Consider the following 25674-nt stretch of genomic DNA (forward strand, 5'->3'; position numbering starts at 1 on the left):
GATCCTGGAGCTGTCCAAGGTCCTCCATGTCTTTCATGCAGCAGTGGGGACAGACAGTCAGTCACCTTTTATGATTTGTCATTTTCTACATTTCTTTTCCTCTCTGTGTGTTTTCTGCTGGGTTGCAGACATTGACTGAAGTTGTAACAGTTACTGTTAGAGTTTCACATGTTGTCTTTCATAAATAAACTTGCTGAGGTCCAAGAGATCCTGAAGACTCTGCGTGGCTTCCATCTCCGGTCACAGACCTTTGCGACAGTGCAGGTGGGGATGCTTGCTGTGAATGATGATGGTGGAGCCACTCCACCCACAACAGAAGCTCCGGTCAGAGAGCACACGACACACACAGTGTTTCTTTATGGGTCTTTATATGAAGTTGAATGCAGGGTTACAGAATGCCAGAAAGGTGGAGGAAAGGAAAGGTATAAACTATAAACAATTCAGAAATATCCACAATATTACAAACCTTTACATATTAAGATTAAGGTTTCTCATCCTAACTCCATACTGCAGCGACACACAGCAATACAACTGAAATACAATGAAACGTTAACAGATAATAACTTAGCTGAGCTCGCGCACGTCACGCACACACACACACACTCGTGCAATTCCACGTAATTAGCATCGCTAGCCGACCTGTGTTAGCTCGGCTGGAGTTACACAGTGAAAGAAAGTACTTCTCAACAGAACAAACGCGGGATAAACGCAACATTCATTGACACAAACAACCGCTACGTGTTATCCACCACTTACTTCTTCACAAGCGCATCCCTTCATTAACTCATGAGGGCAATACGGACGTAACATACACTCTGCCGCACACACAACCCTGATCTAACGGCACTAGGACCCTGGGCTGCTCGTCGGCATCAGGACCCCGAGCTGTCATGTAGCACGCCTGACTAGAAATAGCACAGAGACGCTGTGTAACAGAAAATAATCAGGAATTTACAGGCACAGTTCAATACTTTTCTGTTTGGTTTTCTTTTTTTTCTTTTTCAACTGAGTTTTCTGATTGTTTTGACGGGTTAAACTTCCCGTCACTCCTGTTTGTGAGGAGCTTAAGAATAAAAACAAAAATGCTTTAAAAATGAAGTGAAATGATTGAAACCACATGTTTATGAAGATCAGCTAAAACTGCGTCATTAGGTCAAACTGAATCTGAGTTGCTCTACACTCTGTGGGTGAAACTTTCCCCCAGAAAAAAAGTAAAATATTTAAATGATTTGAAATCATCAACAAAAACACCAAACAAAACAATAAAACATTTCTAAATTTAACATTTAATGTTTTATCCCTCCTACACTGAGCACAGAGACACTGAGGAGGAGCCAAACCAGCGCCCAAAGCCAGGAAAAAGAGGTTCAGTGAATGTGGCGTTGAAGGTGTGGAGGTGGATCAGAGTGTCACAGGAGACTCTGTAGAAGGACAGAGTGCCTGCAGGACAGTCCACATACACTGCAACTCTGTGAGAGACAGAGGAGGGGGAGGAGGAGGGGGAGGAGGAGGAGGGGGAGGGGGAGGAGGGGGAGGAACGGAGGTCTGTTCTTCTCTTATTGTGCCACACAGAGAAACCATCATCAGAGCACCTCAGACTCCAGGACTGATGATTCCCTCCAAACAGACAGTCATCACTGTATCCTTTCCTTCTGATTCCTCTGTAAGCCACTGATAAATAAACTCCTCCACTCCACTCGACCTCCCAGTAATGACGACCAGTCAGACCAGTTCTACACAGCAGCTGACAGTAGTCAAACCTCTCTGGGTGATCAGGATGAGGCTGCTCCTCTGTCTCAAATGTCACCTTCCTGTTGTTGTCAGACAGTTTGAGGTTTGTGTTTACTGTGTTTGTGTCCACTGTGAGTTCACAGGCATCTGATGGAGAGAACGAGACACAATACAGCAGCAGTTTATCATCTGACACACCTGATGGCTTCATTTGCTGCTTCATTAACAGACTGACTGTTCATTAGATCAGAACTTCACAGTGACTCATCTTGTTGGATCTTCTGTCTGAATGCAGAGACACAAGCTTTACATCTGAACTGCTTTAACGTGTGCTGCCTTGTTTTCATGAATCAAAGTGAACACACACTTACACTTCCTCAGTCCAGGTTTCAGCCACTGATCTCCACCAGGTTCCACCCTGGAGGAAGAAACAAAGTCAGAATGAACCTTCAGAAGCTTCCTCATCACTGATCTTCATCAACCTTCACACCATGAAGACAAAACAGCTACTTCACTGTCTTCACTGTTATCAGCAGTGCTGCTGGTCCACACTGTGAACCGACAGCCCTCAGCTTGTCACTGTGACAGACCAACAGTGTGTGAGCTCTTGTTGTCTGTTCATACCTGAGAGTGTCCAGTCTCCAGCGTGGATCCTGCAGTCCAGCAGACAGCAGCTTCACTCCTGAGTCTCCTGGATGATTGTAGCTCAGGTCCAGTTCTCTCAGATACAAGGGGTTGGATCTCAGAGCTGAGGCCAAAGAAGTACAGCCTTCCTGTGTGATCATACAGCCTGACAGCCTGGAGTCACACACACACACACACACACACACATTTAATTTATATTCATTCTTCACATAAAAACTGATTAGAGCAGCTTTAATTAGGGGTGGGCGATCAGGCCAACATATAATATCACCACTGATTTAATCAAGTCATGATCCACAACCTAAATTGTGATTTTTTTCCTTTTTCAATTTTAAAATGCTCTGTATATTATAGACAGATGTAAAAACTTCTAAATTTCTCTATTTGTACCATTAAATCACGTTATTGTATTAAAGATACTTGGACATGAGCTCATTCACCATGTCGCTTGATATGCATCGTGGATCTGCTGGTCACTGAGGTTGTGTAAAGCTGGATTTTGCTTGTCTGTTTTACAAAAAGACTTCAACTTGTAGGTCAAGTAGCATCTGAAGGGTGATCACTTAAACAAAAGTTAAATCCTGACCTGAGAGTCTCCAGTGTACAGTGTGGACTCTTCAGTCCAGCAGACAGCAGCTTCACTCCTGTGTCCATCAGGTCATTGTTACTCAGGTCCAGCTCTCTCAGACTAGAGGACTGGGAGCTGAGGACTGAGGACAGAGCTTCACAGCTCCTCTCTGAGAGGTTACAACCACTCAGCCTAAACAAGATGTACAGAACATATGAGGCTACATTTCTCTCTGTATTTGTATATATTATATAAGTGATAAAATAAAAATCAAGAAATGATAACATAACTATGTGCCAGTAATGGTTCATCCTTCACAAATCAATCAATCCTGACCTGAGAGTCTCCAGTGTACAGTGTGGACTCTCCAAACCGGCAGACAGCAGCTTCACTCCTGAATCCTGCAGGTGGTTGTTACTCAGGTCCAGCTCTCTCAGACTAGAGGACTGGGCGCTGAGGACTGAGGACAGAGCTTCACAGCTCCTCTCTGAGAGGTTACAACCACTCAATCTATAAGAAATAAATTAAGAAAGAAAATTGTTACAGGGTGTAACGGATCACAGTCCACAAGGTAACTAATCATGTTCATAAGTATAAATAATCTCAAAATACAGAGGTAAAACAAAACTGAAGACACGATTTGCATGTTAATCAACCGACCAACTCGTCAATACATTGACTAAATGTCATGTGATGTACAGTAGTTAGTGTCTGCAGTAATTCGCTCACAGAGCTTTGTTGGAGGCTTTGACTACAGGCAGCAGCCTCAGAAGAACCTTCTCTGAAGCAGAGTATTTGTTCAGGTCAAACACATCCAGATCTTCTTCTGATGACAGTAAGATGAAGGCCAGAGCTGACCACTGAGCTGGAGACAGTTTGTCTGTGGAGAGACTTCCTGACCTCAGGGACTGTTGGATCTTCTCCACCAGAGAGCCATCATTCAGTTCATTCAGACAGTGGAACAGATTGATGCTCCTCTCTGGAGGCAGGTTCTCACTGAGCTTCTCCTTGATGTACTCGACTGTTTCCTGATGGGTCTGTGAGGTACTTCCTGTGCGTTCCATCAGACCACGCAGTAGAGTCTGATTGGTCTGCAGTGAAAGACCCAGTAGAAAACGAAGGAACAAGTCCAGGTGTCCATTTGGACTCCGTAAGGCCTTGTCCACAGCACTTTGGTACAGACGTGTTGGTTCTGGTTTGTTTCTAACCAGATTAGACAACCGGGAAGTTGATGGTTTTCCTGACATCAGATTGACACCGGAGTTGATGAATGTCTGATGGACATGAAGAGCTGCCAGAAACTCCTGAACACTCAGATGGACAAAGCAGAACACCTTGTTCTGGTACAGTCCTCTCTCTTCTACAAAGATCTGTGTGAGCACTCCTGAGTACACCGAGGCTGCTCTGATGTCGATGCCACAGTCTGTCAGGTCTGATTCATAGAAGATCAGGTTGCCTTCCAGCAGCTGCTCAAAAGCCAGTTTTCCCAGAGACTTAATCATCTTCCTGCTCTTTTCATTCCACTGTGGATCTGTCCCATCTCCTCCATCATACTTGATGTTCTTCACTTTGGACTGAATCACCAGGAAGTGGATGGACATCTCAGTCAGGGTCTTGGGCAGCTCTCCTCCCTCTCTGGTCTTCAACATATCCTCCAGAACTGTAGCAGTGATCCAGCAGAAGACTGGGATGTGGCACATGATGTGGAGGCTTCGTGATGTCTTGATGTGGGAGATGATTCTGCTGGCCTGCTCCTCATCTCTGGATCTCTTCCTGAAGTACTCCTCCTTCTGTGGGTCAGTGAACCCTCTGACCTCTGTCACCATGTCGACACACTCAGGAGGGATCTGATTGGCTGCTGCAGGTCGTGTGGTTATCCAGAGGCGAGCAGAGGGAAGCAGATTCCCCCTGATGAGGTTTGTCAGCAGCACATCCACTGAGGTGGACTCTGTGACATCAGTCAGGATCTCATTGTTGTGGAAGTCCAGAGGAAGTCGACACTCATCCAGACCGTCAAAGATGAACACAACCTGGAACTCTTCAAACCTGCAGATTCCTGCTTCTTTGGTTTCAGTAAAGAAGAGATGAATGAGTTCCACCAAGCTGAACTTTTTCTCCTTCACCACATTCAGCTCTCTGAAAGTGAATGGAAATGTGAAGTGGACGTCCTGGTTGGCTTTGTCTTCAGCCCAGTCCAGAGTGAACTTCTGTGTTAAGACTGTTTTCCCAATGCCAGCCACTCCCTTTGTCATCACTGTTCTGATTGGTCCATCTCTTCCAGGTGAGGCTTTAAAGATGTCTTCTTGTCTGATTGTTGTTTCTGGTCTGTGTGGTTTTCTGGATGCTGTTTCAATCTGTCTGACCTCATGGTCTTCATTGACCTCTGCAGTCCCTCCCTCTGTGATGTAGAGCTCTGTGTAGATCTGATTCAGGAGGGTCGGGTTTCCTGCTTTAGCAATCCCCTCAAACACACACTCATACTTCTTCTTCAGCGCAGATTGGACCTGACGTTGACAAACTGCAGCAACAGTTCCTGAATGAAAACACAACAAATCAGTGAGTGGATGTTGGTGTTAATGTGAGAAAAGTGGAGTGTGGAAAATCCTCTTACTGCTGTGCAGACGGTCAGCCAGCTCCTCCTGCTTCATTCTCCTCAGGAAGTGCAGTGTGATCTTCAGAAATGCGTCTCTGCTGCTGCTCCTCTGCTCTTCATCCTCACCATCCATCACCTCCTCATCCTCACTCTGCCTCTCTAAGCTTTCTGGGTCATCAGGACTCAGGACCCTCTGTAACTTCTTCAGCTCGTTCTTCACAAAGGTGACAATGTTCTCCTCAAGATGCTGGAAAAGAATGGCACATTTGAAAAACAAACTCTCTTTGTTTGATTTGGAGCTGAGGTAGAAGTTGTTGTTGGACATTTACACACCATGAATATGGAGTCCAGATCTGTTGGATTCTGCTGGACAGACTGACCATCACCAACATCTGCCTTTTGCTGCTCAATTCTGTGGAGAAAACAGAACGCATGAAGATTATACACATTTTAGCACATGTTGCTTTTCAAGGATCAGGCGATAAAGCTTTGTGGCATCAATGATGCCACCTTTAGGTTCATCTAAGAAGCAGCTCCCTCACCAGCGCAAATAGTTAATCACGCGTGTCCAATCAGCTGGGACCTGTGTTTGTCACCTGACCACATTCTCATGAGATTACTGAGGTAGTTAAAGCTCTGTGGTGGTAACGAGCCAAGCTGGATGAGATTCTTCTGAGATGCTGAAGTGTCTGGACATCACTGGCCACACTGGTCAACATGCCTTTTCAATGTCCAGCAGCAGCACCTTTGGACTGGTGGGTTGGTGTCCCGTTTCTTTTAAGGGATCAGGTGGAGAAAACCTGTGATCTGTGCTGAAACTCATCCAGTTTACAATCTTACCTTCCTTCAGCAGAGTGTCCACGTCTAAAGTCAATAGGTGGAACCATGGACCGGTCACTCTTCATGGACACACAGCTGGGTACAGGAGAGTCTGCTGTCTGCTGGTGAACACTGAGACCAACACACAGACAAACTAATGCGCCTCTCAGACCTTCAAATTCATGGTTGAATGTGCCAAAACCAAAACTTTGTTACCATGACAACCACACCACCCGCTCAGCTGCACAGTCTGCGTTTGAAGTGAAGTTGACTTGTAAGATTTTGGAGAAGGGGACAGTTTGACAGCACCTGCCCACTTTAATTGGTCAGTTTGGTTTGACTGCCGACAGTCGAATCCAGCCTGTTGGCCTGAGAGAGCTATCGCTGCTCTTGTGGGCGAGTCTTGTTGTGTTTTTCACTCTGAATGCATATTTGACAGAGGAGCCAACTCTTAAAGAGGACTCTGTATTCATGTCAGTGCACAGTATGGAACTTGAGAGCTTGACAACCATAAATTGTGATGTTTCTTCTGTGTTTTACAAAATTCATAAACACCCTGACTCTGGTTAATGCACACTGTGAATCACAGCTACATGTCGGTGTAGAAGCTCCAGTTACTGAAACCAGTTGGTGTTTTCTTTTTAAGACACTGCAGTTCAAATCTGGAGCCGGTGGAGTCTGAAAGCTGAGACCAACTGGTAGATCTTTTTGTGTAATGACTTGATAGAAGAAGAGCTGCAGAACATCAAACTCATCCAGTTTACAATCTTACCTTCCTTCAGCAGAGTGTCCACGTCTAAAGTCAATAGGTGGAACCATGGACCGGTCACTCTTCATGGACACACAGCTGGGTACAGGAGAGTCTGCTGTCTGCTGGTGAACACTGAGACCAACACACAGACAAACTAATGCACCTCTCAAACCTTCAGCTTCATATTTATGGTTGAATGTGCCAAAAGACAAACTTCACTGACAACAACAACACTAACAATGACAATAAATATGTTCAGCAAGTACAGTATAACTGGACAGGTAGCATCCCAGAGCATCACAGCACAGGTCTGAAATCCTTTTCTTCTCCTCTGCTTTGGCAGCAGAAACAGTCTTGCATTGCTTTGACCTTCTGTTTGACTGAACATTCATAGCAGTTCGTTCATCGTGAGAGAAAATAAACACAAATCTCACTCTACACTCCTGAACATGTGGAAAACACAGAATGATCATCCTCACACCTTTTTAAAGCCTTGGCCTTACTTTGAATATTTCATATTCCTGTTACTTCAGCCTCTTGTCGTCTCCATGTTGTGCGATTACATTGGCTGCATTTCTCCTGGCTCACTTTTTCTCTTTTCCACTCAGTGTTTGGTCTCGTACCGTATGAAGGACTCCACTCATGGTCCTGATGCAGCTGCTTGTTATTAAGAACTTCACGTCTCTTATGTGTACTTGCTTGTGGCCGGGATGGAAAACCCAGAGTTAAGGTGATCCAGGACCTCTGAGTTAGACCCAGTGCAGCAGGTGACCCACAGAGAAACAGACTAAGTCCAACATCTTCCCGATGCAGGCCTCAGAACACTTTGCAACTGCTTCTTTATTAACTCATGTGCCTAACTCAACCGCCTGCTCTTGTCTTTCGTTGTACTGTGAAGCTCGCTGAGCTGCCGAGGCTTCAGATTCTTTATATTAGTTAGCTAAACTGGTTCCATGAAAGCCCAAAAGCCTGACGTCGTGTTATGGGAACGTTCCTGCGAACTGGGGCCGCGTTGACTTACCGAGTCTCTGAAGGAAGTCGTTGTCCTTTAAAATGTGATGGTAAATCCATGAACTGGTGGCTCCTGATGGACACGCAGCTGGGTTCAGGTTCTGGACAGTCTGGTCTCTGCTGCTGCTCGGGGCTTCAACACAGCACACACAGAGCTTTGAGTGTGAATAATGATGGAGGAGTGACGTGAGTGCAGGGACAGTTAGAGATCCTCATCTCACCTCTGAGCTTTGGTCTGGCTGTCATGTTCCCCACACAGAGTGGTTTTAGAGGGAGGGACTCCCTCCTCTGTCTCCTCACACTGATGCATAGCAGAGTCCACACCTTCACACAAACACAACCACATGCTGTCACACAGCGTCGATCAGCAGTCACGTGACAGACATGAAGCGTTCTGATTGGAGAGAGCAGAGCTGACTGACAGGAGAAATGTTGACAGCTGCAGTTTAATGGCTGCTTGAAGATCTTTTTGACTTTCAGGCTCTTTGAAGAGTAACTAAACCCCTAAAAAACTTTATTTCCTGCTGAAAATCAATTTAAATAGATAATTAGTAGGGTTACTGGTTGATTCGGGTCCAAATCTTCACATTTCCGTGTTGTGTTATAAAACTGCAGTGCGCCTCTACTCTGATCCTCACGGTAACGCCAAGTGTTTTCTCAAAAACAAACAAAGTGCTGATGTTTACATGTTTACTGGTGTACTTTCCCACTGATTGCTGTTACTGCTAGCAGCTGTTACCATCACTGGCAAAGCCGCACATTTCACTCGCCTTTTCAAACGTCTTCCGCGAAAAAGCACAAGAGCCGAGCGGTTGATCGTGTCGACGGACGCACTCGACGTCTCATGTCGCACATTCACACACTTTGGACACCGATGGACAAACAGTCACATAACACGAGTCACTGGAGAGCAACAGAAAGAAACCTGACATGAAAACCACACGCTTACCTTCTAGTCTGGAGACAGAAATTAAACTGCGTCAGCTGCTGCTGGAAAGTGAAAGTAAACTGCTGTTAACTGTTTACGGAAGCCCGTCACGTGATGTTTTCACAGCCGCGGAGGAACTAAAGTTTGAGAGGAGGTTCGCCCTCCACATGACGCGTAAAGCTGATTTGCGCCTGTCAGTGAACGCAGCACAGCTGTGAGCTCCGTCCCGTCGGCGTCGCTGCGCCGCAGAGCTGCATGGAAAGCGGAGGAGAGCAGGCGGCAGCGGACAAAAAGCTCATCCTGTTAGACCTGATTATGACTTATTAAAGTGTTATATCACACACATATATCAGTTTGTACGCAGAGCCCAGCCTACTCAGCTATACGGGTGATCTGTTCAGGTCATCTGTTTGCAAACACCTCCGCTGCCGCACAGTGTCGGCCGTGGCTGCGGCTGTCAGAAGGTCACTAAATTATTCCCACGGTGAGCTGAGTTGCCTCCGGTGCTTTTCTCCACCTTTCAGCACAGAGATCGGCTCATAATGACCTGCAGAGGGCGCAAAAGCCTCAGCTTATGTGGCTTTAGTCAGCAGAGATGCGCGCGCAGCTTCAACATCACAAACCAACTTCTATAGTGTCAGCTTCACAATATGATCCACTGAAATGTCCGGCAACGTGCAGTCATCAGCGTGACCCCGATTAAAGTCTGAATATTAACTTTTGTTGTGAACTGGCGCTGTATAAGTAAACTGAACTGAATGACTCTGGCTCCAAATGACATCATCAGAACAAGATGGCAGCACTCGTATCAGGAAGACCGTTTATACAAGTGGAGACGTGCAATTCATCTTTATGCAGTAATTACATTTGACGGTCACTGACTAAACTTTGCTTCAAAGTGGAATTTATTAGGGTACTTGGTGGTAGCAACAAGTGAAAAACCATATGATCTCCAAGTCATCTGGATTATCCTGACCAAACCTTTCCCGGGAATCCATCCAATCCTTGCTGAGCTAATGTTATTTTGCTGGTTATTGGGTTAAATTGGCCTTGCGTTAGCTTGGAGAAGATGATCAACCGACCCGTACCGGTCCAGTGAGCGGCTGCAATGTGATCAAATGAAATCTGTTATTAAATCTGATTCAGCCAAGCCAAAGCCTCACCACTAGGGGGCAGTGACACATCAGAGACACGGAATCAGAATTTGACCATCCCTTCATTACTGATGATGATTATCTGCTTTTGTCAAAGTGTCTCTTGTCATTTTGAACAAGTGCACTGATCAGATTTATTTTTGATTTGGTTAGCTGTTCATGTTGCTGACCACCATCTTGGATCATTTTGGACATTCAGAAATGGCAACAATCCCAATTTATGGTCAGGTGTGAGTGCATGTAAATGATTGAGGTAACAAAGCAAACTGCAGTCAGTTACCAAAGCACAAAACTATCACACTTTTATTCAAACAGCAGTTATGGTCCTGTTAAGTACAAACAGTAAATCAGTAAAAACTGAAACATTCTGTCATCTTTAGAATAATAAGCGAGAATTGAGTCAAAACAGAATAACAGACTGGAAATCTATTTGTCATCATTAAAGCTACACAGAAAGTATATCATGAAATATAGTTAAAGAAGTTGTTTAAAGCTGCAATCCAAGACTTTCTGAACTCTGTCGCCCTCTGCAGGAGTGAGAGGGAATTCAAATGATGCAAAGACTACAGAGTTGTTGTTGAAGCTTTTCTTTTTGAATCAGCCCGTGAATTACTTGGAAAACATCTGGCGAACTGCGATACAGCTGAGCTTCACTTTCAGTGATTTAAAACATGTAGATGTTGTGAAATGTGAGGCTTTCATTACAGCGTGGCTGTTTTGAACACACTTTATTGACTTCATCAGTCAGGACGTGTGTGTGTTCAGTATTTCTTGTTGTAAACCAGTTGTCATTTGTAGACACATGTAAAGTAACTCAGCAGCTAAACCTGAATCTTACATTCCTCTCAGATCTTCTCCCACATGCTGTTGCAACTCAGGATCACAACAGTTTGTGAAATAGTGGTAAAATTTTATGAAAAGGATTTTTGTACGTGGACACAAATTGGCCGTTTGTCCATGAATCCTAAATGTTAAATGTTATCAGGATTGTTTTCAACACATAATTGAAATCAAGATCTTTTTCCAACCTTTTCTGCAGTGAGAGTCCTGGACTTTGCGCACCTGCAGTCCAACCAGTCCACCTCCCTGTGAATCCAGTGTGGTTTATAAATGTTGTCTTTCATTCGGTCAAAGAAACGTGATACATGTATGACAGATAGTTGTGCTCAGAGTCACAAAACAACTGAAAATTCATGTCCATTTACACAAATCTTATTATACTTCAGGACTATTTCACGACCTGCTGTGAAACGATGTTGACTCCTACCTGCTGCTGCTAAGAGTGAAAACTTTTGAAGGACATGACAAAATTTGAAAAATTATTTTCTTTAACTGTTCTAATGAATTCAGCCTTTTTTCCATCCAACAGACTCCAACCTGACTGGACTTCAAGCTGTGTCCTCCAGCTCGTCTTTGTCTTCAGGCTGTGCTGCAGTGAAGTCTGACATGCTGTCATAAACAGGATGAGAGTCGAACTGATGAGGAAAGGATGACAAAACAGTGTAAGACTCAACTCATTCACCTCAAACCTCCATGTGATTCATCTGAAACACACATGAGAAGGGTTCATTTACAAAAACAGCTCCCGTCGTTCTGGTTTATTTTCCGACATCACGTCTTTTGAATGTGCTCTCCACAGAATCAAACTGGTGTGGAAGCCAACATACTATAAACTTATTGTGGTAAGAATTGTCAACAGAGTCCAGGATGTCTCTGTCTCACCTTTATGTCCTCTTCACAGCCATTTGTGTCGGTGGTGGAGCTCAGCGGACGTTTCCTCCTCCTGCTTTGAATCCAACAACAGCAAATACACAATTTAGGAAAATGCAGCTTGCGATGCCAAAACCGCAGATGGAGATTTTTAAAAATATGAATATAAAGCGATGGATTGTTGTTGTTTACCAAATGCACAGGCTTAGCAGAGGAATCAGCATCAGGACCACCAGAGTCAACCTGCAGGTATTTGTTACTCTCATCATCACTGTTGACGTCCACAGTGAAGAAGCTGTAGAGCAAAGTGAAATATGTCTTACTAGTTTGCCAGATGATATGATGGACAGAAAATATGGTCTTCTCTGCACAATTCAATTCAGTTCATTTCTATATCATCAAACGACAACAAAAGTCCACTCATGTCACTTTCCAAAAACATAACTTTTTGACGTCTGTAATTATTATTAGTAGAATGAAGGAGGAGAAACCGCAGAGGAGCTCAGTTTCTGGCTGTGGCCTGTTGCCTTTTGCTCAGTGCAGCCAGCGTCTCCTTCTTCTTAGAAGAAAAATGGAGCATTTGAGTTTTGACTTGGACGTCTATGACCACAACATCTGACAAAGATTCAAAGCATTTGGTTCAACCATGGGCGGCACGGTGGTGCAGTGGTTAGCACTGTTAGCACTGTCGCCTCATAGCAAGAGGGTTTCAGGTTCGAATCCCGGTCTGGGCCCTTCTATGTGGAGTTTGCATGTTCTCCCTGTGCCTGCGTGGGTTTTCTCCAGGTACTCCGGCTTCCTCCCACAATACCAAAAACATGCACATTAGGTTAATTGGCTACTCTAAATTGCCCCTAGGTGTGAGTGTGAGAGTGTGTGGTTGTTTGTCTTTGTGTGTTGGCCCTGCGATTGACTGGCGACCAGTCCAGGGTGAACCCCGCCTCTCGCCCGTAGTCAGCTGGGATAGGCTCCAGCTCCCCCGCGACCCTGACACGGATAAGCGGTATAGAAAATGGATGGATGGATGGTTCAACCATGATATAAATCATAAACTGAGATGCATCAGTCATTTTCTAATCACACTGTAGCCCTCTGAAGCGGACTGAATCATGAAGGGCCTGGAGGCCCTCACCTCTCATTAAAACATTAGCTCAACTGCAGAACTTGTCCATCAATGCGCACAACTTACCTGCCACAACAGTCAGATGTAAGGTGTTCCTATGACTTCCTCTTATGTTCTGGGCGTCACAGGAATAATTCCCACTGTGTTCAGCTCTGACGTCAGTGATGGTGAACTTCTGTCCTGATGCTTTTGGTGAGTCTTCATTCTCCTTGTACCAGGTGTAATTAGCTGCTGGGTTAGCATCACTGCTGCAGCTCAGAGTCACTGAACTGCCCTCCACTATCTCAGCAGAGGGACTCACTGACACAGAGGGAAGCTTTGGACCATCTGGAGAACATATGAACACATGTTATCGCAAAGAAATTAATTAGCAAAGCCATGGTTTAATATCTTAGATTAGTTTTACCATTTTTATCAGCTGTATTTAATTCTCCATCTTAATTTTGCATGACTAATGGTTTTCTGTCCATGTTATCATGAATCTTGATCTTGCTTTTATTATTACCAAGTAAACATTAAATTTCTTCCTCCTGTTGTTATTTTTATTCCATGTAATTTTATGTGAAACACTTAGTGCATTTAATTTCTTGGTTGTAAATTACTTTGAGCTGCATTTCTTGAATGAAAGGTGATATACAAAGTTCATTATTAAAAATATTATTAACCTACAAATGGCATCTGATTATGGTCTTAACATAGACTTATAAAACTGTCCTTCAAAGTACTTGTGATGGTACATGAATCAGACATGATGTTGTTTCTACATCCATGAAACACAGAGTGTCAAAGTGATGTACTGACATTTTGTACTCACACTGGACGTTGATGTGCACAGATGTGGAGTTGACCAGGCCATACTGATTCTGAGACTTGCAGTAGTAGATCCCATTGTCCTCTAACCTGATCGATTTGAAAGGATAAATACCTTTTGGTCCCTGCATCAGTTTTTGGTTCTCCTTGTACCAGATGTATTCAGCTGCTGGGTTAGCATCACTGCTGCAGCTCAGAGTCACTGAACTTCCCTCCACTATCTCAGCAGAGGGACTCACTGACACAGAGGGAAGCTTTGGACCATCTGGAGGAGATAAATGATTTGATTTGACTCAAATTGTTGCTTTCTGTGTCAGCATTTTAGACAGAATGTGGTCTGACAAATGGATGTGAGACGTTGGAGTGAATGTGAAACAAGCAGAGCTGAAGAAAGTGGACCTAAACAGTAAAACTTCTTGTTCTGCTTCTTCTCCTGCAAAGGCTGAACACATTCAGGATGTTTGTTGTTTTTAAACAAACTGTTTCACTCACATTTCACATCCACAGAGATGGACTCAGACGTCGTCCTCCCCAGCTCGTTCTCAGCTGTACAGTAATACTGTCCAGAGTCAGAGGACTGGATGGACCTGAAGACAAGCTGGGATTTAAAACTGACTCCATTTCCATTAGTTTTGTACCAGGTGTAATTAGCTGCTGGGTTAGCATCACTGCTGCAGCTCAGAGTCACTGAACTGCCCTCCACTATCTCAGCAGAGGGACTCACTGACACAGAGGGAAGCTTTGGACCATCTGGAGAACATATGAACATGCATTAGTCAAAGTTGACAACATGTTATCAGACCACTGACTATTTTAATTTAAATGTCTTCCTCTGAGTTTATTTGTATTTATCCCTGCAGCTGTCCAGAGTTCTGATCCTGGATCTGTCTTTGTTTGGACTCCTGATGGTGAGAAGTGACCATAACAAGCCGTTAAGAATTTGTTATTGTCAACAACTCCACACATTCTTCTCTATACATGCTGGCAGTGTCCAGGTCCTGTTTGCTCAGTCTGTCTGTCCTGACAGGCCTCTCATTTAAGTTACAGTTACAAGGAAGTCTTTCTTTGCCAACAAACCAACTTGTTGGAAACGTGTTACAGGCATCAAATTCAAAAGAATTCAAATACTGTATTACAACATATATCTAAATATTGTTTTTCTTATGGACCTCATACTTTAGCACTTTAGTTTGGTGTTTGTGTCATAATGTTTTAGAAATAATTCTTTGTGTGTGTCTGTGTTTGTTGTCCTGACACAGTGGAGTAAACTCACACACTGAGGCAGAGACGTAATCCTCATGTCCTTTCAGAGCACAAGAGACGACGTCTCCCACATAAAAGCCATCTTTATAAGAAGACGTTTCCACCCCTGAGATTTTCGTTCCATTCCTGAACCAGACGTAGGAAAGACGAGCTGCTGGACTGCAGCTGCTGTGACACTTCAGCTCTGCCTCAGTATAAGACTGACTGACTGATATTCTGCTCACCTGAACCTGCACATCTGGATATGAGAACATTAAACAAGATTACAATCACTGGCTCTGAAAGAAATCCATGGCAGATGTACATACATGTCAACACAGCAGTTACACTTTCTATAAGTAGTGGTACTGCACAACAGGAAGTACACAAACTCATGATGATGGATCATTCCTGACATGTTCTGTGACTTTAAATGTCCTGTGTTGGTGTGTTTACATCACTTTGAGTTCATCAGTACCTGTGACAGTCAGAGTTGTAGCAGGTAAACTCCTCCCCCATTCAAAGCTTCCTGCTGTGAATGTGAAGCGATACTCAGCTGAGTCGCTCTCTCTCAGGTCACTGATTCTCAGAGTGGAGCGTCCTCCACCTTCATCAAGGACCTGAACACGACGCTGAGAGTCCAGCTGTGAGGGACTCTGCCACTGGAGACTACGTCCAGGACTGAACCACAATTTAGACCTGATAGCTTCATAACTGTTGTAAGAGCAAGAAATGTCCACTGATGAGCCTTTGAAGGCACAGATGCGTCTGTCAGCGTACGTCACTTTGTTGCAGGATTGACCACGAACACCTGAAAGATAAAACAATTGTATGAACAGTCACAATGAGGGTCTCCATATTAAAACACATGGAGTCATAAGGGTCCACTAGTGTGTTAGTGAAGACTTTATAGGACACTCACACACTGGAGGAGAGGGGGAATCCTCATGTCCTGCTACAGCACAGGAATAACTGTTTACATCATCAAAGTATCTTGAATAAGAAGAAGATGTTTGTTTCTGAATTTTCTCTCCATTTCTGTACCAGACGTAGGAAGGACGAGCAGGTAGACGACAACTGCTGTGACACGTCAGCTCAGCCCAGATATAAAACAATGATGGTCTCACCTGCACCTGCAGATCTGGATCTGTGAAGAAGAAACAGGAGAGTTAGTTTAGACAAAACTGTGAACACACACAACACATTTATATCACTGTTTTCACATGATGATCGATCATTACTGACATGTTCTGTGACTTTAAATGTCCTGTGTGTCAAAAAGGAGCAGCGTGGCTGACATAGAGAGCTGAACCCCGATGCAGAGTCAAAAGGGCAGGCAGGCAGAGGTCCAGAACAACATTCTTTTATTTTTGAGAAAAGAAACTCAAAGCAGGCACACACTTACTGTGGCAAGGATCAACAAAAAGTACAAAAAGCTGTGAGGAAAAAAATCCTGGTGAGACGAGACAAAGACAATCCTGGCATGACAAACAATTCCTGACAAGAAGACAAAACAACAACCTGACAAAGACTGACGGGGAAGACGAGGACTAAAGAGACAACATAACAAGAGACAAGTGAAACACATTAAGGGAGGAGAAAGCAAAGAAGATAAACCAAAGCAAAGTTACATGAAAACAGACACACAGGGGAAGTGACACTTTCAAAATAAAACAGGACATGACAAACACCTGGAACATAACACATGGAAACAAAGACACACATGAAACATGACACTTGGATCAAAAATCAACAGACAAAACATAAGCAAAAGTTACACGGCGTGACACTGTGTTGGTGTGTTTACATCACTTTGAGTTCATCAGTACCTGTGACAGTCAGAGTTGTAGCAGGTAAACTCCTCCCCCATTCAAAGCTTCCTGCTGTGAATGTGAAGCGATACTCAGCTGAGTCGCTCTCTCTCAGGTCACTGATTCTCAGAGTGGAGCGTCCTCCACCTTCATCAAGGACCTGAACACGATGCTGAGAGTCCAGCTGTGAGGGACTCTGCCACTGGAGACTACGTCCAGGACTGGACCACCATTTAGACCTGATAGCTTCATAACTGTTGTAAGAGCAAGAAATGTCCACTGATGAGCCTTTGAAGGCACAGATGCGTCTGTCAGCGTACGTCACTTTGTTGCAGGATTGACCACGAACACCTGAAAGATAAAACAATTGTGTGAACAGTCACAATGAGGGTCTCCATATTAAAACACATGGAGTCATAAGGGTCCACTAGTGTGTTAGTGAAGACTTTATAGGACACTCACACACTGGAGGAGAGGGGGAATCCTCATGTCCTGCTACAGCACAGGAATAACTGTCTGCATAACCAAAGTATCCTGAATAAGAAGAAGATGTTTGTGTCTCAATTTTCTCTCCATTTTTGTACCAGACGAAGGAAGGACGAGCAGGTAGATGACAACTGCTGTGACACGTCAGCTCAGCCCAGGTAGAAGATGAAGATGGTCTCACCTGCACCTGCAGATCTGGATCTGTGAAGAAGAAACAGGAGAGTCAGTTTAGACAAAACTGTGAACACACACAACACATTTATATCACTGTTTTCTAGATGTTGAATATTTGGAAATAATTAACATAAGAATGAAAATGTCACCTGTGACAGACAAAGTGACTCCAGGTGAAGCAGAAAATCTACGACCAGGTTGGTTTGTTATGAACATGAACTTGTACTCAGCTGAGTCGCTCTCTCTCAGGTCTGTGATTCTCAGAGTGCAGTCGTTGTCACCACACTGAACATCCACACGACCTGAATACTGTGGGTCTGTTGTCAGATCCAAAGGTTCATTTCTGTTCATTTTAACAAACCAGTATGTTTTCTCAACAGTGGTTTTCAGGCCATTCATACTGGATGGGTATGTGTAGGTGCATCTCATGTCCACTGTTGATCCTCTTAAGGCACAGATCTCAGTAGGAGTGTAAGTCGCTGCCCAGCCATCCTGACCCTGTACCACTGTAACACAGAGCACATCAGGAGTCACAATCAAAATGAGGAACTTCAGTTCACAGTCAGCTAAGAAGACATCCATCCATCCATCCATCTTCTTCCGCTTCATCCAGAACCTGGTCGCGGGGGCAGCAGCTTGAGCAGGGATGCCCAGACTTCCCTCTCTCCAGACACTTCCTCCAGCTCTTCCGGGTGGATCCCAAGGCGTTCCCAGGCCAGCCGAGTGACATTGTCCCTCCAGCGCGTCCTGGGTCTTCCTCGGGGCCTCCTCCCAGTGGGGCATGCCCGGAACACCTCCCCAGGAAGGCGTCAAGGAGTCATCCGAAACAGATGCCCCAGCCACCTCAACTGGCTCCTCTCAATGTGGAGGAGCAGCAACTCTACCCCCAGCTCTTCCCGGGTGACAGAGCTCCTCACCCTATCCCTAAGGGAGTGCCCCGCCACCCTGCAGAGGAAGCTCATTTCAGCTGCTTGTATCCAAGACCTCGTTCTTTCGGTCAACTCAAAGTTCATGACCATAGGTGAGGGTAGGAACGTAGATTGATTGGTAAATTGAGACCTTCACCTTACGGCTCAGCGCTCTCTTCACCGCGATGCACCAGACTCCTGCTCAGGGAATACAGAGACCGCACAGCATTTAGAAAAGGGCCCCAGACCCCATACTCCTGGAGCACCTCCCACAGGATGCCGCGGGGAACACGGTGGAATGCCTTCTCCAAGTCCACAAAACACACGTGGACCAGTTGGGCAAACTCCCATGAACCCTCAAGCACCCTGCGGAGGGTATAGAGTTGGTCCAGTGTTCCACAACCAGGGCGAAAACCGCATTGTTCCTCCTGCATCCTAGGTTCGACTATCAGCTGGATTCTCCTCTCCAGTACCTTTCCCGGGTAGGCTGAGGAGTGTGATCCCTCTGTAGTTGGAGCACACCCTCCGATCCCCCTTCTTAAAAAGAGGGACCATCACCCCGGTCTGCCACCTCAAAGGCACTGTCCCCGACTGCCACGCGATGCTGCAGAGTCGTGTCAACTAAGACAGCCCCACAAGTGGCTCCACTCTGTATCAATGTCCCCGCCTCCCTCAGGATCTGGTCAAAGTTCTCCCGGAGGTGTGAGTTGAAAACCCCTCACAGAGGGTTCCGCCAGACGTCCCCAGCAGAACCTCACAATGCATTTGGGTCTGCCAAGTCTGTCCGGCTTCCTCCTCCTCCAGCGGATCCAGCTCACCACCAGGTAGTGACCAGTTGACAGCTCAGCCCCTCTCTTCACCCGAGTGTCCAAAACACATGATGACAGATGACACAACCACGAAGTCGATCATTGACCTCCGGCCCAGGGTGTCCTGGTGCCATGTGCACTGATGGACACCCTTATGCATGAACATGGTGTTTGTTATGCACAAGTTATGAGGCTCTTCCCCCCCAGTGAGGTGACGTTCCATGTCCCCATAGCCAGAGTTTTTGTCCAGGGTTTGGGTCACCGGGATCCCTGTCCACAGCTGTCGCCCAAACCACATTGCACCGGCCCCTTCTGAACCCTCTCGCGGGTGGTGAGCCTACAGGAGAGCACGCCCATGTCGCTTGTTTGGGCTGTACCCAGCTGGGTTTCATGGGCAGAGACCCGGCCAACAGACACTTGCCTGCAAGCCCCAACCCCAGGCCTGGCTCCAGGATGAGGCCCCGATAACGTCAATCCAGGCAATGTACATGTCCTTGTTGTCTTATCTTTCATTAGAGGCTTGTCAGTGATTTTATCAGTGTTGGGACACAGTAGTATTTGTTACTTCTGGCTGGTTCTGCTTTGGTCCATTCATTCTGCAAGCTGTCAACAAAATGACTGAAACGTGAATCTTATGAGTCAACAAAATCCTCCACACACAAAGTAAATAAAAGACATTTTACACACTTTAATGAGACAGCAGAGAAGAGCAGGAGGACATAAAAAAAACTCAGAGTTGTTCTGTTTCCTTCTTTTCTCACATGTTAACTTCCTGTTTTATTTTAGTTAATAATGTTTGCTGACTTTTTGGAAGTTTGGTCTTTTTGGAACCACAAAGAGACAGAAGTCCAAACACAAAGTGTTTGCTCACTTCTACACAGTCAGTGCAGAGGAAGAGTGGAAGATGTACACATGCTTCCTACACTTCATCTCTGTGTGCACTGAGGCAGGACATCATCCAGTCTGAAGGTGCAGTCAAGTCAACAGGAATGTATTGGACCTGTGACCTTTAATGTGCTTTACTGACCAGGATAAGAGGACAAATATTCATTATGAGAGAGTCTGTGTTTGTCTTGGTTAGTTCTCTCTCTGTTCACTCTGTGCTCAGGCTGCTGCTGACTGACGTGTGAAGACTAAAAAGAAAAGCAGAACACTGAGGTGTGAGAAACTGTTTTCAGCAGCAAACTTTGACACAAAAATAAAAGTTGAAACAACCGTCAGCTCTGAGGGTGGAAACATCACACTGAGGTCAGACGGCACAACATGAACTAGCAGGGTTTGGTGCAGACGTATGATAATATGAGAGCCGTTCAGTCAGTATGTGGCGACTTCACTGTGAGACCAACATCCCTCCAAAAAACTTCACTGTCATAAAAGAAGCTGCAGAGAGAAACTAATCGTCCTCCACGAGAGCTGCAGCTTCTACAAGCAGGGTCGGCTTTAGAGCAAATGAAACAGGCTGAGGAGGAAACAGTTAGGAATAAAAGCCACAATATTCTCACTTCACAGCATGTCAAAGTGTTTAGCACACAGCTACTTTATGCAAAAGACAACAGCAACACATGTTGGCCAACACAGCAGAACATCTTCCTGATATTCATTACAACTGACACAAAATCAAACAGAAATGATCCAAAGTGTTTCTGGGAAGTTTTCCCTTCACACAACTCTGATCCACTGATTTCCACATGTGAGCTTCAGCCCACATGTTGCCACATTCCCCTCTTTGAATGCAGTGAATGTAACTGTAGATATACAGTACCTGACACAGAGAGGAGGAAGACAACAAATCCACTGGCTGCTGCACTTAAACTCATAGCTGCTCCTCTCATCTCTCTGTGAGGCTTCACACACAATAAAACATGTCAGCAGATGAAATAATAAGTACACAGGAGGTCCACAGTATCAGTCACATCAATAAATAATTCTACTTACTCTGAAGAAGGTCGTCGTCCTTAAAGACGTCTTTCCTCTATGGTCAGTAAGCAGAAGTGAGGCTGTTGAGCGGCTTCGTTTCCTTCCTCTTTAGATTATTAACATACAAGACGAGCCAAGTGCCAGTAAATGCCCAATTTTATCAGCATGCCAACACCCTGACAGTTCAGAGCTGAGACCAGGGGGCAGAGCTGCAGTGCTACTCACTTCTCTGTGCTTCTCTTGTAGCAGTCACCTGCCCAAAACCCCATAGGGACTGTGTCTGTTCCTTGTTTATTTAGACCTAAAAGAGGAGGAGCTGTTCAAGATAATCTTATTAAAATTAGCCGCTCTGCTATTATTGTACCGGATAGGACAATTGTGATGGCCGATAGGAGAAAATGTGGATTGTTGAATAGCAGTTCCGTCAATTCTTAGTACAATACCCAGGCTCGGCGTGTCAGGGGACTCGTGCACTACCCCAAGCTGCTACAACATTCATAACTTTGTTGATAGCATTGCAGGCTCATTGCACAGCACATTTAACCTAATTGCACCTCTGTCTAAAAAGATTGTAACTAGAAGAAGCTCTGCTCCATGGTACAGTCAGGAAACACACGAGTTAAAGCAAAGATCACGACACATAGAAAAGAAATGGCGTTCAACAAAAAAGGATGAATTCTATCAGGCCTGGCAAGATAGTCTAAAAGCGTACGCAGCACTCCGTACATCCAGAGCCAGTTATTACTCAGCAGTCATAGAAGAAAATACAGTAAGAACAGCCCCAGGTTTTTATTCAGTGCTGTAGCCAGGCTGACCCACAGTCATAACACTGTCGAGCAATCCATTCCTCCACATCTCAGTAGCAACGACGTCATGAACTTCTTTCATGAAAAAATTGTAACCATTAGAGATAACATTCAAGACCTCCTAGCATCACCTATCACCAATTTGTCCGTCAATGCAACCGCATTAGAGATAGCCACTAAACCAGATACGTACCTGGACTCATTTCTTCCTATCAGCCCTCAACAACTGGCTTCAATCATTTCCTCCTCTGAATCCACAACCTGTCTCTTAGATCCTATTCCTGGGTTACTTCAGGAAGTGTTCCCTTTATTTGGCACCTCGTTACTAGACATTATTAATTTGTCCCTGACATCAGGCTATGTCCCACAGACTTTGCTATCATCAAACCCCTGCTAAAAAAGCCCACTCTTGATCCAGGGGTGTTAGTAAACTATAGACCCATCTCCAACCTGGTCTTCATTTCAAAAATTTTGGAGAAAGTCGTCGCCAGTCAGCTGTGTGAGTATCTCCATAATAACAGCCTATTTGAAGTCTTTCAGTCAGGTTTTAGGGAACATCACAGCACAGAAACCACACTGGTGAAAGTCACCAACGACCTGTTAATGGCCTCTGACCAGCACTGTGTTTCAATACTTGTCCTTCTGGATCTCAGTGCTGCATTTGATACCACTGACCACCAGATCCTTTCACGGGGACTAGAAAATCAAATTGGTATCAATGGAACTGCTTCAAGCTGGTTCAAGTCCTATCTATCAGACAGACATGACTTTGTACATGTGAATCACAACTCGTCCATGCACACTAAGGTCAGCCATGGTGTTCCACAAGGTTCTATGCTTTGCCCGATCCTATTCACAATCTATCTGCTCCCACTAGACAATGTGATCAGAAAGCACTCTATAAATTTTCTCTGTTATGCTGACGACACCCAGTTGTATTTAATTGTATTTGTATGTATTTGCAGATATTAAGTCCTAGATGACCCACAACTTTCTTCTACTGAACTCAGACAAAACTGAGGTTCTACTAGTTGGTCCAAAACACCTTAGACAATCTTTAGCTATTGATATAGCCTTTCATAACAGACTAGCTCCTGCCTCTAGCACCATGGTAAAGCACCTGGATGTTAGCTTTGATCAAGACTTGTCTTCCAACACGCACATAAAACAAATCTTGAGGACTGCCATGTCCACCTTCGTAACATTGCATGCTGCTGAGCAGCTCATCCATGCTTTTGTTACCTCCAGGCTGGATTACTGTAACTCTCTTTTGTCAGGATGCTCTAAAAAGTCCCTCAGGACTCTGCAGCTCATTCAGAACTCCGCAGCTCGTGTCCTGACTAAGAGGGGTGACCACATTTCTCCTGTGTTAGCCTCTCTAAATTGGCTTCCAGTAAAATTTAGAGTAGAATTTAAGATCTCTCTCCGAGCCTACAAAGCCGTGCATGGTCTGGCACCATCATATATCATTGATCTCTTTGAACCATATCAGCCCCCTAGGGTGCTGCGTTCCCTAGATTCAGAATTACTGGTAATACCACGAATCCCCAAATGTAGATATGGAGCCAGGGCCTTCAGTTATCAAGCTCCTCTTCTGTGGAACCAGTTACCAGCCTCAGTTCTGGCAGAGAGGTGATAAGCTGACACGTCTGTTAGTGTGAACCAAACATGAACATGAGACACACATCAGCAAGAGGACTGGGAGGATCCGGCATGGACACACAATGCTGATATAATGATGTTAATGAGAAGTAGCTTTAATGACTTCGGGCTGTTTAGGTGGTTCAGTTGGACAAACTGAGTGCAGTTTGTCTCTTCCACTTCCTGTCCACTCTTGAACCAGATGTATGAAGAATGATCAGGCAGCTGACACTTGCTGTGACATGTCAGCTCTGTCCCTGTAGAAGACTGACTGACTGTTGATCTCCTCACATGTACCTGGAGCTGTGGATCTGTGATTATTAACAAACATTTCCAGTCAAAATGTGACCCGTGACAGTCAAGGTGACTCCAGGTGAACCAGAGCTGAATCTGCTTCCTCAAGTTACCTCACAGGGACACTTGACAGTTTTTTTATGTACACACACACACACACACACATCACAAAACCACACAGGATGTGTTTAGCTGCTAAACAGAAGCCAAGTCTCACCTGCACATTAAAGACACATGCAGCCATGGCACAGTGCAATACCTACATTGTTCCACCAGATGGCGCCATATTAGTGAGGAGCGTTCAGTGAACTCACACACTCCACTCTGTTCACCTAAACAGAGACAGACATGACAAAGAGACAGACAGTTTGATGCTTCACACAGACAGACAGAAACAAAAACACATGAGTGGATAAACTCCTGGTGCCGTTTGTATCAGGGATCAGATTAACTGACTGAGACTGCAGCTGTTATTGTGCTGTGACCAGTTAAAGCAGACTGCTGTGGCTGTAGTGTGTTTAGTGAGTCAATAAAGGAGCCCACCTGACATTTAACCAGTGATTCTAGGAGTTTTGGTGAGACAGGCACTTTAGATATTGGACAGTAGCTGTTAAGATTCCAGATATCACCACTTACTGTGTGATGGCATGTTAGAAAAATGTCCCGATCAGTTATACAGTGTGAGAAGAACATCATGAATAAACACAGTGTAACCCTCTACTTTCTTATTTTTCTAGTTTGACTTAGCCATATATCATGATAGTTAGACACCACACTCAATTATCCTATTTGTAGGCAGAGGCTACCAGCAAATTTGTGGGTAATGACACTGAGCAGCTCAGATTTTCCTCTGTAAGAACTCTCATAGATTTCAGACTATACTAACTCTGTACTGCTGTGCTGACTGGTCTCCTTGCTGCTAGAAGTAAACCCGCCTTGATTTAACTCCAGCAACTGTGCAGCAACTTTCTTGAGAAATTCCTATAACATTGCTTTAGGCTTAGACTGCTGAGGATCTCCCATAATGCACTGAGCTCTCTGTTCCTCTCCTTCTGCACACATTTATCCCCCATTAATGGATGTTACTAACTCAACTTCTTCTCCGTAGTCCTTGCGCTTTCTTGTCTTGCATGTTCCCACGGATGGTGGTCGGACCTCCTCCTGCAGTCCTCATTGAAACCTACTGCGATTGCTACTGTTTAGTCATAATCTGTTTTAATTCTGTTCCAATTTATATGTAGCTATAGTTCCAATTCTTCTCGAATTACTGCTGTTGCTATGTTTGTGTGCTCCTTCAAATTTTGCCTAACAACTTTTAGTAACAACTGAACCAACTAATTATTTAACCTGTTGTAAATATTGTTTTTCCATTGAGTACAGTGGTTATCTCTACAGTCTGTGGTCCAGTCCAACCAAATCGAGTTGTGTGAAAGTATTTATCTTATTTATCTTACTGTTTTTACATGTTTGCAAATTCATTTCAGCTTTGAGTTATCAATACAGATGTGTGGACACACACAGAACATCACAAAAGACATGCAGTTTTAGACACAACAAAATTGTCAGCACTTTCACAAACATCACTTGGATCCTCCTAATCATTATTATGACACAGCAGAACACAAAACTAGAGGATAGATAGATTTATGTGTTTCTGACTTACTATGCTAACAGCTGAGTCACGCTAACAGTAAGTTCTGACAGTAAATTTAGAAGGTTACTAGTAACATTCAATAAGAATGA

General features: G+C 44.6%; 2 protein-coding genes across 7 annotated transcripts in view; both read right to left on the reverse strand.

The window, feature by feature from the left end:
* Positions 1-25674, reverse strand: part of LOC124050932 (titin-like) — a 226840-nt gene that overhangs the window by 167412 nt on the left and 33754 nt on the right. For all 5 annotated transcript variants that reach the window (XM_046373922.1, XM_046373954.1, XM_046373948.1 and 2 more), the window contains exons 9-14: positions 17706-18062; positions 17359-17583; positions 16915-17247; positions 16008-16232; positions 15564-15896; positions 15117-15344 (exon numbers count right to left, since the gene is read on the reverse strand). In XM_046373922.1, the coding sequence (XP_046229878.1) occupies positions 15117-15344; positions 15564-15896; positions 16008-16232; positions 16915-17247; positions 17359-17583; positions 17706-18062 (1701 nt within the window). The remainder of the gene's footprint in view (positions 1-15116; positions 15345-15563; positions 15897-16007; positions 16233-16914; positions 17248-17358; positions 17584-17705; positions 18063-25674) is intronic.
* Positions 352-9176, reverse strand: LOC124050976 (NLR family CARD domain-containing protein 3-like). 2 transcript variants are annotated; one of them, XM_046373979.1, is made up of 12 exons: positions 8340-9176; positions 8129-8251; positions 7129-7239; positions 6378-6488; positions 5871-5949; positions 5556-5784; positions 3674-5477; positions 3281-3454; positions 2963-3136; positions 2356-2529; positions 2103-2149; positions 352-1878 (listed from the first exon to the last, which is right to left on the reverse strand). In XM_046373979.1, the coding sequence occupies exons 1-12, from the start codon at positions 8462-8464 to the stop codon at positions 1304-1306; spliced, it is 3726 nt and encodes a 1241-aa protein (XP_046229935.1). In that variant the 5' UTR covers positions 8465-9176; the 3' UTR covers positions 352-1303. The 2 variants fall into 2 exon arrangements, with proteins under 2 accessions (XP_046229935.1, XP_046229943.1); XM_046373987.1 differs by lacking the exon at positions 2963-3136.

This window comes from Scatophagus argus, chromosome 2 (genome assembly GCF_020382885.2).
Source record: "Scatophagus argus isolate fScaArg1 chromosome 2, fScaArg1.pri, whole genome shotgun sequence".
NCBI classification, from domain to species: domain Eukaryota; kingdom Metazoa; phylum Chordata; class Actinopteri; family Scatophagidae; genus Scatophagus; species Scatophagus argus.

Excerpts from the sequence above, each read along its gene's own strand:
- LOC124050976 (XM_046373979.1), bottom strand. The coding sequence starts at position 8,464 with ATGTGGTTGTGTTTGTGTGAAGGTGTGGACTCTGCTATGCATCAGTGT. Across the intron at positions 5,950-6,377 it reads GGACACTCTGCTGAAGGAAG|AATTGAGCAGCAAAAGGCAG; the intron begins GTAAGATTGTAA and ends TTTTCTCCACAG. Across the intron at positions 1,879-2,102 it reads GAAACCTGGACTGAGGAAGT|ATGCCTGTGAACTCACAGTG; the intron begins GTAAGTGTGTGT and ends TCTCTCCATCAG.